Source organism: Falco peregrinus, chromosome W, assembly GCF_023634155.1.
Source record: "Falco peregrinus isolate bFalPer1 chromosome W, bFalPer1.pri, whole genome shotgun sequence".
In the NCBI taxonomy this organism is placed as follows: Eukaryota; Metazoa; Chordata; class Aves; order Falconiformes; family Falconidae; genus Falco; species Falco peregrinus.
Genome location: NC_073743.1, coordinates 25,911,320 through 25,924,633, shown reverse-complemented (window position 1 = coordinate 25,924,633; position 13,314 = coordinate 25,911,320). Strand labels below are relative to the sequence as shown.

Here is a 13,314-nt window from a genome sequence, read left to right as displayed (position 1 = left end):
TTGGATTTGCTTTAGCAATTGAGTTAGGTCATTGTGTTGGAGCATTTTCTTACCAATGTAATGTTCATTCCAATGGAGGTAGGTAGTAACTTTTGATAAGGTGTGTAGTCTGATTGTAACAATTGATAGGTTGTGCCAGGAGCTGAATAGTTAAAGTCACATCTTATAATTTTGGTAAAATTACAAATACAGATATTTGAGTGATTATGTGTCTCCACAGTGGTGTTGTCTGTAAGTATAAAATCACAAAGGGTTCTCATACAAGCACATCCATTTCCAACACGTACAAATACAGTTTCAGGGGTTTCATCAGGATGTATTTCAAAATGACAAACATTTTGTTCAGTGTCAAGACAAATGTCTTGGGCCTTAATAGTGTGTGTTTCACAAATAAATCCTTGTTCTTGTACAACACGCATCAACATCATCATCTAAACACAACTTCAGCTTTCAGGATTCCTTTTGCTAGCTTCTTGTACTAATAGTGTTTAGCATATCTGATTTCCTTTTTGCAAGTCTCTCTCAGTAAATAGTATGCATTTGCTGCATGGTAACTTTAAATAGTCTCTGTGCCACCCTCAAAAATGGAACTTGTTAGCTGCCACTTTTAGCTTCTATTCATAACGCCCTTTTTGAAGCTAAGTATGTAAAATGAAAAAAATGCAGTAGTGTGTTTTTATAGCCTATGTTGCTGTCACGGTCAGTTATGTAGTCAAATACTATATCTTTTCCCTGTTTAGGCCTGGAATTTCAATCCATTAGTGTTCAGTTACTTATTTACATGTTTAGCTAGTTGATCTGATTTGTATCTGTGCTGCCTTTAACATGCAACATCACTCATCTAACAGTATGGCCTTTACTCGCTCCTGCAGGCTTTATACCTTGATGGTTTTTCAGTTATATAGTGAGATTGCCCTTGCCTAGTCAAAATTTCCACCTTTCTGTGAACAGAGCTGTTACCATAGCCACAATGGAAAGAGCAAATAGATACAGTAATCTCAGTGCCATTTAGTTGTATTTTCTGGAACATTGATGCATAACTGTGAGCACATTACAAAGAATTAACAATATGCTTATGAAATCATTCTATCCTACTTTTAAGGATGTTTCTGGAACTTCCTTTTGGGTTTTTGGAAGATAACTATTTCATTGGCTCTGAGAATTATCTTTTGCAAGTATTGCACTTGCTATAAATGTAGATTTGTGATGCTTTGGGGTCTAGTTTTACAAGGCTATAAAGGATAATAAGGTACTGGTATGCAATCGAGTTCTTGCATCAGCTGATGCATAGTAACAGACAATGAATATACAACGAAGAGACACTGTAGAATAATTATGAAGTAAAGCATGTTTGTTAAGCTAGCTATTAAACTATGCTTTTATAACGTGCATAAAGATAGAACATCAAGATTATTAAAGGTGCAATGTTTTCAGTTTGCAACTAGAGCAGGCTGTATTGTCAGTTCCCAGATCGCTCTGATCTTCTGTGGTGTAACTGGAAAAGATGAAGTGTGTATTAATATACTCCTGATGTATAATGATTTTATGTAACCTGAAAAAACAAAAGATGCAAAATGTCAACCCTTTAGCATGGTCCCAGCTGCCTAAATATAGAAGTACTTACACAGCAGAGAGGAAACAGTCTAGGAGGTTCCTGGAGTGTGGGGAAGAGAACTTCCTGACACAGCTGGTCAGTGAGCCAACCAGGGGAGATGCCCCACTGGACCTGCTGTTTACAAACAGAGAAGGACTGGTGGGTGATGTGGTGGTCAGAGGCTGTTTTGGGGATAGCGATCACGTGATGATAAAGTTTTAGATTCTCTGAGAAGTAAGGAGTGGGGTCAGCAAAACTGCTACCTTGGACTTCCACAGGGCAGACTTTGGCCTGTTTAGGAGCCTGGTTGGCAGAGTCCCTTGGGAGGCAGGGCAAGGAAGGCTGGGCATTCTTCAAGAAGGAAGTCTTAAAGGCACAGGAGCGGGCATCCCCATGTGCTGAAAGATGAGCCAGCAGGGAAGACGACTGGCCTGGCTGAACAGAGAGCTTTGGCTGGAACTCAGGGAAAAAAAGGAGAGTTTACTACTTTTGGAAGAAGGGGCAGGCGACTCAGGAGGACTATAAGGATGTCGCAAGGTTATGCAGGGCGAAGATTATAGAGGCAAAAGCCCAGCTAGAACTCAGGCCGGCCACTGCTGTAAAAGATAACAGAAAATGTTTTTACAAATACATTAGAAACAAAAGGAGGGCCAAGGAGAATCTGCATCCTTTATTTGATGGGGGGGGGGGGGAACAACATTGCCACAAAGGATGAGGAAAAGGCTGAGGTACTTAACACTTTCTTTGCCTCAGTTTTTAATAGCAAGACCAGTTACCCTCAGGGTACTCAGCCACCTGAGTTGGAAGACAGGGACGAGGAGCAGAATGAAGTCCTCACAGTCCAGGAGGAAACAGTTAGTGACCTGCTGCTCCACTTGGACATGCACAAGTCTATGGGGACGGATGAGATCCAACTGAGGGTACTGAGGAAGCTGGCAGAAGAGCTCCCCAAGCCACTCTCCCTCATTTATCAACAGTCCTGTGTGGCGTATGAAGTCACATACTCCAGTTGTGGTGCAACCAGCGACACTTTATTGTACAGAGAAGCTCATATTTATATCTCTGAGCCCAGATACAAATTCCAGCTGTATGTACCACCAGGCTCAGGGCAGAAACCATTCATGCAGTTACATAGCTATATATCACTACAAGCATGCACACACCTTTTGACTACTAGATAACCATGTTTGTTTCTTACTCTCCTTCACAATACCCAGCTGTTCTCTCATCTCCTGCCAGATCAGACATTCTCCATCCTCCTCTCATATATCTATCTTAAGACATTCTCTGTCCTCCTCTCCCACAGTCTTGGCTAACAGGGGAGGTCCCATTTGACTGGAGGTTAGCCAATGTGATGCCCATCTACAAGAAGGGCAAGAAGGAGGATGGGGAACTACAGGCCTGTCAGCCTGACCTCAGTGCCAGGGAAGGTTATGGAGCAGATCATCCTGAGTGCCATCACATGGCACATGCAGGACAACAGGGGGATCAGGCCCAGCCATCATAGGTTTATGAAAGTCACGTCCTGCTTGACTAACCTGATCTCCTTTTATGACAAGATGACCTGATAAGTGGATGAGGGAAAGGCTTTGGATGTTGTCTACCTGAACTTCAGTAAAGCTTTTGACACTGTCTCCCACAGCATTCTCCTGGACAAACTGGCTACTCATGGCTTGGATGATTTTGCTCTACACTGGGTAAAAAGCTGGCTGGATGGCCAAGCCCAAAGAGTGGTTGTGAATGGAGTCAAATCCAGCTGGTGGCTGATCACAAGTGGTGTTCCCCAGGGCTCAGTGTTGGGGCCAGTCCTGTTTAATATCTTTATCAATAATCTGGATTATTGATAAAACAACTACCATGGCTGCTGCTGGGAATGAGCAAGGAGAAGACCTGAAAGAGTTGGGATGAACTGACATCAGCAAACCATGAGGTCCTAGTGATTTCTCAGCTGATGCTCATAGGAAATGACTTGTGCTGGTGACAATTTTTGCACGATCCTGCATGTGTTCCATGTTGTACCAAATTCTGATGTTAACCTAGGCCAAAAATTTAGAAGTAGCCTAGTGTTTTGTGCAGGTACTGGAAGAGCATAGATCAAAAAGGAAATACTCTCCTTTCTATGAAACTAAGATAATTTCTATAAATTGGCTTCATTTGATATCAGGATTAAATATTGTAGTCAGCCAAACTGTCTTGGGTACTGCCCTCTGGGGTTGGTACAGGAGATGCCACTCTCACTGTACTTTACAGCATTATTACTTAGACCTGAAGCCCCAAAATAGCCAAATGTGAACTAAAATAAGGACTAATTAGACTGGAGTGGCTGGCTAGGGACACTGAAAGTATTTGGTGCCACAAAACACTCAAATGAGGAAGGCACAGAAAGCACCTTCTTTTTCCCAGTGCAGTACAAAATCCCAGTAACCCAGCTGCTTGTCCAGGAATAACAAGTTTCTACTATTGCTTAGGACTTGAGTCACACAATGTGTCTAAAAATATTTGATAGTCACTGTAAATCTGTAAATCTCACTGTAAATAGTAGTCTAGGTCATACAAGGACATTTGAAAATAAAATTCAAGAGAAGCAAAAGGCAGATGCAACTGTCCGAATCCAGCAGCATCTGTTAAAAGAACAGCGACAGGTATCTCTTCTTCTCAATGACAGCTGGCTGTTTCCATGCACTTCTCCACACAAGATACGAGGTCCTAAATGACTACTTACTAGTAAAATCTGAAAGTAACTAACAACCTACAATAAACTTGAGTATGAATTTGACTGTTCCTATTGCTACCCAATAATGTAACAGGAACCAAGATTCAAAAGACAGAGTGAAAGAAGCTCACATTGGAACAAAAACTTACAAGAAAAACCTTGAATGGTGCAAATGCACATGAACTTCTTTAAAGACTTCACTGAATTCTCAAGCTCTAAAAGCCTTTAGAAAAACATACAAAAAATTGTGTTGACTTTAGTGTCCTAGTACTAGAGATGGCAACACATGTAGATATGCCTCCTGACTCTTTATTCAGCCCCTCCAAGAACCAATTGTGTGTCAGTCTGATATGTGACAGCCTGTGGGTTACTTAAGTGTCAAATATATGTATAAAAAAAACCCCAAAATCCAAATTACCCTTTTGTGCTGTCTTGCCAATCTTGCCTTAGTTTCATCCAGTTCTTTGTGAATCTTCAGTACATGCTTGTTCATTTTACGAATAGTGGAATGTAAGATTTCCCAGATGTAGAACCTAGGAAAGATGCAGAACCCAAAACAGTAAATTGCACACTGCTCCAAGACAGAAAATGTGCAGATCTGCTATAACTCTCAATTCTTCTTATTCAAATCATCAGAAACAGGGCAACTTTGTATTGCTACAGAGCAAGTTAGATAGAAAAGTGCACAACATTGATCTGGGGGAGATTTACAACATTTCATTGCCATTACCTAGGACATCTACTGGAGCGAGCAAACATTCAATATTAAGAAAGCATATCACTCACTTCTTACCTGTACTTTGCACTGAATTACCAAACCAGCACTTTATTTCAGAATCATTCTGCAACACTACTAGCATCAAAATGCCAGGTCTGAGCATTTTTCCCACTCTCAGTAAACAATATATCGGAGGGTGATGCAGGATACATAGAATCATAGAATCGTTTAGGTTGGAAAAGACCTTTAAGATCATCAAGTCCAACCGCTAACCCAGGACCGCCAAGTCCACCACTAAACCATGTCCCTAAGCACCACATCTACACATCTACACATCTTTTAAATACCTCCAGGGATGGTGACTCCACCACTTCCCTGGGCAGCCTGTTCCAATGCTTGGTAAACAATTTCAGTAAAGCAATTTTTCCTAATGTCTAATCTAAACCTCCCCTGGCACAACTTGAGTCCATTTCCTCCTGTCCTATCACTTGTTACCTGGGAGAAGAGACTCTGTCTACAACATCCTTTCAGGTAGTTGTAGAGAGCAATAAGTTCCCCCCTCAGCCTCCTTTTCTCCAGACTAAACAACACACCTATATGCCCTAGGTGCAAGCCAAGACTCCACCAGGCTAGCAGCTATACAACAGGGTTGATGGTTCTTGTCCAGAAATGGTCCTAGAGCTTCTCCTTCCACTTTGGCAAACTTACAGGCTACTTGCATGAATCTTGCTAGCATAGCTTTTTGCAGGACATAGAAATGTACGCTGCAGCTCAGAGGAAAATCCTAAAGCTTGTGTTTTAGGGAAGCAACACAATTTTATGTAGAGTTTAAAGCAAAATAATAAAGGAAACACTACAATTATTCTAAATTTTTAAAAAATGGATTCTAATAATTTAAAATAAAAAGTCAGATAAAAAGCAACTCAAGACAGAAATTCCATACTTGTTACCTAGTAAAATCATGTGCAAGTTCTGAAGAGAAGATCCAGTTTGCTACTGCAGCGCAATCAACAATCTGTGTTCGAATCATCTTATCCACAAGAACAGCAATCATCTACATTTTGGGAAAGACAAGATGGTCATTCCTACTACAAGAAATGTTCAAGTTTACCTGCTGCAACATGGAATCTGTGAAATTACTGTGGGCTAAGGTACATCTAGTGCTGGGTTGTATGAAAAGTTATTAGAGTCAAGTTTGGTTTTATGCAACTTTGCAAATACATTAGTCAAATTAACGAGTGATTTCAAACACTTTAGGAAGCTAGTATTGCTTAAATTAGACATCTCATTTGCTGAACCTAAAAATGCTCAAACTAGGGGAGCTGTATCAATCATGCCAAGTATGCATTCGCATTTTAACAAGTCATCTTTATTCTTCATATATGATGACTTCACTTTTCATTCAAGTGAGTACTTCTGCTATTCCCAAGAGCAAAAATACAAGAACTGAATTTTGAAACAAGGCATCAGAGAAGCAAGTCCCAATAGTCAACATTGGAGTATCCAACCAGAAGACATGCTCCTGTTACATAACCATAAGGTAACAGCAACTGCTAGCCTACTCTCCTTGGACTTTGACAGTCCCCAACCACAACCATGTGCTCTTTCCTGCAGGAACTCTTCATTTTAGAATGAAACCAGCACCGTATATAAGTATTTACTACAGGACCCTACCTTGGATGAGGTTTGTGGGAAAATCAAGCAGGTAGCTACAAAATCTTTTGATTAGAACAGCTTTGTGACATTCAGAAGAAAGGGCCCATCTTAATTATTCATGTACTCCATACCACAATACCCAAGAAACTCAACCTGCAACGTGTTTATTCTCATAATCATCCATTCTCAAATATAATAAGAAATTGTAACAAAGCTCAATTTAAGGTAGAAAACTAAATTAATGGAATGAAACAGAGAACTCATGACTCGTTTCTCAATTTCCAAGACTACTTCCTATATGCATTTGTCTTAAGAAATTCTTCCTGACATCATCTAGATAATTCAGTTTGAGCCTTCATGTAACACAGACATAGGAATTCGTGAAAGTATTCGATCTTCATGTTAAAGTTTCCCTTTATGACATCAAAGCCTTTGTGCCCCCAGAAAATAGTTGAGGCTGTGACCATCCATAATTTAAAGGTTGATATTTCAGATAGGAACTTATATATATATTTAATCTCTGCTTTTTTTGAGCATTTTATTTAAGAAGCTATTTTACAATATCTTACCTCTCTTTCAGGACCTGACTTTTAAGAATATTAAAAGCAATCTTTTAGTAACCCTAGAAAATGGGCCTTAGGCCCAGTAGTAGATGCAAGGATTCTCCAGCACTCAATGAGATTATTTTTGCAAGTCTGGCTCATGCAAGTGAGGCAGCAATCACTTCCAGACATAATATCATATATTACAAACACACCAGGGAAAAGTATCCAAATAACTAATAGAGAAAAAATGAATACAAGTTTCTTACTGTTCTCCATTTATAAAACAACATCAACACGGGGAAACAACAACTGCTGTGAAGAAACTGCATGTTCTAAACTGAGGTATTTTTCATAGTTCTTTCAGCACATTATTTCATCAGACTCAGGAATTAATTTTAAGCATGGTAGTGTCACAGACAAATCTGTTCTGAACATTGGTTCAGAGCAGATTTCCTTGCTCTGCCTGTACATAACACTGATTCCAACCTGGTCTTTGTGGCTCGTGATTGCTAGTGAAAAACCACACAAGTGCTAAATAACCAGGTTCTATCTTTTTACCCTACTAATCAGGTTCTCTCTTCAGCCTACTTCTGTGTTACTAGATCTACATCTTAAAAATCAAAAAGCACAAGAACACTGTTCTAGTATTGAAATCTTGAAGAAAAACAGGGTTGGGTTGGCTTGGGTTTGTTTTGGTTTGTTTTTTAAGTTACTCTCTCGTAAACCAGACCATAGCACAAGGCTGAAAGTCTTCTACGCTGAACTTTTAACATGAAAATCTCACTGATAGAGAATAAATTTGATGTCCAGTTTAAGGCACTTAACAGTAGTAAACACAACTTCAATTCATTTAAATACAAATAGACAGTATTTTTAAGTAAACAAAGGAAATTGTAATGCTTTATATTTTAACATGACTTTCTGTGAGAGGCAACTTCAACAAATATCTGCCATTGATGCTCTTACTTGCGGATGATTCTTCCAAACCTCATATACAACTCTCAGGACATGGAGTTTCCCCTCATCACTTTCAGCAAGTACTTTGAAGACTTCGTGAAACCTTTAAAGAAATATAGGTAGTGAATAGAGGGGTTAGGATCAGGGCAATGAAGCAGAATCATGTAGTAAGGGGTTTAGATGGTCCCAACATTTTCTTTTGGCCAATCTGCAACAATTCTGGAAAGGCTACGCCCTGACAAATGGAACTGTCCTGAGTTTAAAATGTTGCAGAGACAAAACATCTCCTAAAAGCAATATAACCCTGCCTCAGGGCAAACTTACTCCTCAAAGCTAGGCTACAGTTTTCTTGCTTTTAAATGCAGGAGAGAACTCTGCTGCTTGATGTGCTTATCTATAAAACTATCATTAAGAGGATGTAATAAATTTGCAAGTAGCTAATCCAGACACTAGCTAGGATATTTTTTCATTACACTGTGGGTGTTTCTCAAGACTTTGCAATAGTATGCACAAAGAATCATAACGCACCAGACTTGTTAGAAAGATTACTTAAGACTTCCTATTAACTCTCTTTTTATTTTAGGTAGATTAAGTTTTCATAATTAGAAGTCACATACAGAAATATCTACACACTTAATGAGTTGATGAACTGCCACACAAATGACCTCCCCACGTTTTGTTTTTTAAAAAACAAATTACTAACCTGCATGTTATTGACTGATTTAAACACAACAGCACAAGCCAACAGCAGTATGCTTGTGCAGGCAACTAACTCATAGCGTAATACCTTTTGTTAGCAACAAAAGCAAGGTGAGAGCTGGGTTGAAAGACATTTTTGTAGGCTACAATGAAGGGTACAAGGGGATTTATTTCAGCATGATTTCAGGAGTAACGATTACATTTAAGAAAGATACAATGATTTGGGGGTTTTTATTTCAATTACAGACATTTATAACATTCTCTACTGCATAGATGTACATTTCCTCTTGCACTTTATGCCAACATAAAGCTCCAGGAACGACCTAAATGCTTCTGTGCAGTGACTGAGCTTAATGATGGTGACAATAGGGTTGAGTGTTTATGAGTGAGAATCAGGGGGAAGGCCAACAAGGCAGATGTCATGGTGGGAATCTGTTATACAACACCCAACCGGGATGAAGAGGCAGAGGAAATATTCTATAAGCAGCTGGGACAAGCCTCAAAATCACTAGTCCTTGTTCTGACTGGATGGCCAAGCCCAAAGAGTGGTTGTGAATGGAGTCAAATCCAGCTGGTGGCTGATCACAAGTGGTGTTCCCCAGGGCTCAGTGTTGGGGCCAGTCCTGTTTAATATCTTTATCAGTGATCTGGATAAGGGGATTGAGTGCACCCTCAGGAAGTTTGCAGATGACACCATTACGAGGGGAGACTGTTGATCTGCTTGAGCGCAGGAAGGCTCTGCAGAGGGATCTGGACAGGCTGGATTGATGGGCCAAGGCCAATTGTATGAGGTTCAACAAGGAGAAGTGCCGGGTCCTGCACTTGGGTCACAACAACTGCACACAACGCTACAGGCTTGGGGAAGAGTGGCTGGAAAGCTGCCTGGTGGAAAAGGACCTGGGGGGGTGCTGGTCAACAGCTGGCTGAACATGAGCCAGCAGTGTGCCCAGGTGGCCAAGAAGGCCAGCAGCATCCTGGCTTGCATCAGAAATAGAGTGGCCAGCAGGACTAGGGAAGTGATCAGCCCCCTGTACTCAGCACTGGTGAGGCTGCACCTCAAATACTGTGTTCGGTTTTGGGCCCTTCGCTACAAGACATTGAGGTGCTGGAGTGTGTCCAAAGAAGGGCAACAAAGCTGGTGAAGGGTCTGGAGCACAAGTCTTATGAGGAGCGGCTGAGGGAAGTGGTGTGGTTTAGCCTGGAGAAAAGGAGGCTCAGGGAAGACCTTATCGCTCTCTACAACTACCTGAAAGGAGGTTGTAGCGAGGTGAGTGTTGGTCTCTTCCCCCAGGTAACAAGCGATAGGATGAGAGGAAACAGCCTCAAGTTGTGCCGGGGAGGTTTAGAATGGATATTAGGAAAAATTTCTTCACCAAAAGGGTTGTCAAGCATTGGAACAGGCTGCCCAGGGAAGTGGTGGAGTCACCGTCCCTGGAGGTATTTAAAAGATGTGTAGATGTGGTGCTTAGGGACATGGTTTAGTGGTAGACGTGGCAGTGCTAGATTTATGGTTGGACTCAATGACCTTAAAGGTCTTTTCCAACCTAAATGATTCTATGATTCTCTTTAACTATTGTGCGTCAATTTAACATAATATAAACAGCACCAAAGCTGTTTCATTGTAAATATGGGTGCAGTTGAAATCATAGCTGGGCATTTTTGTTTATAAGTTTTTTTAAATGGTTCATGTACAAATCTTGTATAAAAATCCAAAATCTTTTCTTATGATAATGCTTTTTTTTGTTAACTTTGTACTGGAGTTTAAAAGCCTATCTTTTAGCTGTTGATTCTACAACTTGCTCATGTTAAATCTCCATGAGTGTCTAATTCAATCTGTCAAGATTTATTTTTTTATGTGTGCGTGCATGCACTTTTTAATAAATTCTTTTTCTCTGTAGTGATCTTTCATCCATCTTGATTCCATTTTAATAGGGCCCTGTCATGCCTGGCAGTCATTCTGTTGAAAGATTTGTAATAGAAGAAAACCTCCACTGCATCATCAAATCACACTGGAAAGAGAGAAAGACTTGGTAAGGTGCTGCTTATTGTTCTGGATTCCCAGCACTGTTTATATACAGTCATGGCTTCCCCTAACATCAGGGACCTTCGGAGCCCAACAACATTTAAGTAAAAGTTTGGAATTCAGAATTTCCCAAAGTGTGCAGTGAACTGTGGTTGATGCTGTTGTTTGGAATAATGTGAGGCTGCAGTATCCTGATCATGGTTTGTTCATGTAATTCAGTAGGGGTGGGGCACCCTGATGATTCCATCCTGGATTATCCAGGATTTCTCTACAGAGCATGCAGTGCTGTAGGGACTCTCAATGTGTTTGTGCCATGCTTTCCAGCACAAGCATGAGTGTTGAACTGGCTCTGTCTGGAAGGTTCCTGTTGCTCCTGCTTCTTCTTCATCCCATTCTTTTTTCCTCTTTTTGTAATTATATGGAAGAGATAATTGAGCTAGATCTGCATGGGAGCCAGTACATTGTCAACAAAGTTTATTATTTAAAGTTCTAATGGTTTGTAGGAAATGATGTTGCAACAATGTAGCAAATCTCAATGAGAGACCTTATGAAGAGGGAAGATGGTTTAATTTTAAAATAAAACTGAAGTAAAGCTCATTCACACTTGCCCTCTCAGGCATCAAAACATGAGTGAGTCCCAAGCAGTCTGTCCAGCAGTCAGGCACAGAGATGCCTGTATCTGGGTTATCTGTTCAAGATTACTTGAATTGACAAGGACAAGGGATTCTCATCAGCTACTGAGTCTTCCTTGTGTCTCCTGGGTTCTTCATTTGGCAGCTGTGTGCTGGTTTGGGGCCTTTTTGTATGCTTAAGGTGTTGACAAGTGGTTGCAATCTTTTTTCTTTCCATCCTGTGTCAGACACCTCTGAGAGTCAGTAGCATTTACTCACTGTTTCTGTTCTGTATCTCCTTATCTGGGCATCTTATGGCTCCTACCCCCTTCTGTCTTCCCACCATTATCTCTTAATGGCTTGAATCTTAGTCTGGATGTGGACTATCATTTTTTTTGGCTGCCCTTCCTTCCCTAAATTGGGTATCCTGATAAACTGCTGGTAGAGGTGTGCTAGGATCTTGATGATTTGTAAATCTAGGTGGCATTAACATATGCTCTAATAGCCTGTCAGAGAGCCACAAAGGTAGGGTGCCCTGCAAGGAAAGGGATGCTGAGGGTGACCCCAGCACAGGCAGGGCAGTGACCTTGCTGACAGGGTGCAGTCCCTCAGGACCCAATCAAGAGCAGAGTGGGTCCATGATGATAACCAGGGTCAAGCACAGTCCAGTGATCACCAGGCAATTCTGTAGTGATGAGGCAGGGCTGAGGTCAAGTCAGTGGGTCAGAATCAGGGAGGTAAAATCTCAGGTGTAGGCATAGCTGCAACACAACTGCAGTGTAGCTCATGCAGGACCAGGTGCAAGAACCTCAGCTTAAAAGCAGCTCCCAAGGAAAAAGGGTTGGGGGGAAACCTCTGCTGAGCATTCTTCAAAGTCATTATTTTAAAGTCATTTAATGGGTCTGGCTGGGATGGAGTTAATTTTCTTAATAGCAGTCCATATGGTGCTGTGCTTTGGATTTGTGACCAAAACAGTGTTGATAACACACTGATATTTTAACTATTGCTGAGCAGTGCTTGCACAGTGTCAAGGTGGCCTTTGTTACTCAATACCCCCTCAGCAAGTAGGCTGGAGGTAGGCAAGAGGCTGTGAGAGGACACATCCAGGACAGCTGACCCCAACTGACCAAAGGGATAGCCTGTACCATATGATGTTGTGCTCAGCAATAAAAGTTTGGGAAAAGGAGGAGGAAGGGGGAGACGTTCATGGTTATGGTGGTTTTTTTCCCAAGCAGCCATTACATATGCTAAGACCCTGCTTTCCAGGAAGTGGCTGGACATCCTTCTGCCAATAGGAAGTTGTGAATTAAATCCTGATTTTGCTTTGTTTGTGTGTGCTGTCATTATCTTGATCCATGAGTCTTCCCATCTTCCTTTGGTTTTCTCCCCATCTTGTGGGAGAGGGGAGTGAACAAGCAGCTGGGGCTAGTGTGTGGTTTGTGTGGTGTTGACTGTTAGCGAAGGCTAACCCATCACAGTCTAGCAGCAAAAGCTTGTGTGTGTGTGTACACTCAGGGCCTTCCTTTTCTCTCTTCTTTCTGGTGCTTTCACATCCAGACATTCCTATTAATTTTCCATTGAGGCCATTCTTAACACTTGTCTTGCAATTCTTTTTGCTGCCAGGCAACAGTCCAGATTTCTTAATTTCTGCTGAAATAATATCTGATATGGGTAATTTGGAACCCATATAATTTACCACAGATATTTAGCTCTCTTGTGCTCCCAAGTAAGAGCCAACAAACTTGATATACTGTGCAAAAATTAGGTAGGAATAGTGGTTTTGGCATGGATATGTGTT

At 41.1% G+C, this 13,314-nt stretch overlaps 1 protein-coding gene and 1 long non-coding RNA gene across 2 annotated transcripts in view; one reads left to right on the top strand and one right to left on the bottom strand.

Moving 5' to 3' along the window:
• The window catches only part of LOC129783142 (nuclear cap-binding protein subunit 1-like), a 63,928-nt gene that overhangs the window by 14,235 nt on the left and 36,379 nt on the right, over nucleotides 1–13,314 (top strand). Inside the window, exon 9 of the mRNA XM_055792943.1 lies at nucleotides 10,815–10,912. Coding sequence (XP_055648918.1) covers nucleotides 10,815–10,912 — 98 coding nt within the window. The remainder of the gene's footprint in view (nucleotides 1–10,814; nucleotides 10,913–13,314) is intronic.
• Nucleotides 4,597–8,300, bottom strand: LOC129783147 (uncharacterized). Its single transcript, XR_008745131.1, has 3 exons — nucleotides 8,193–8,300; nucleotides 5,976–6,079; nucleotides 4,597–4,840 (listed from the first exon to the last, which is right to left on the bottom strand). It is a non-coding gene; the product is annotated as an uncharacterized LOC129783147 (long non-coding RNA).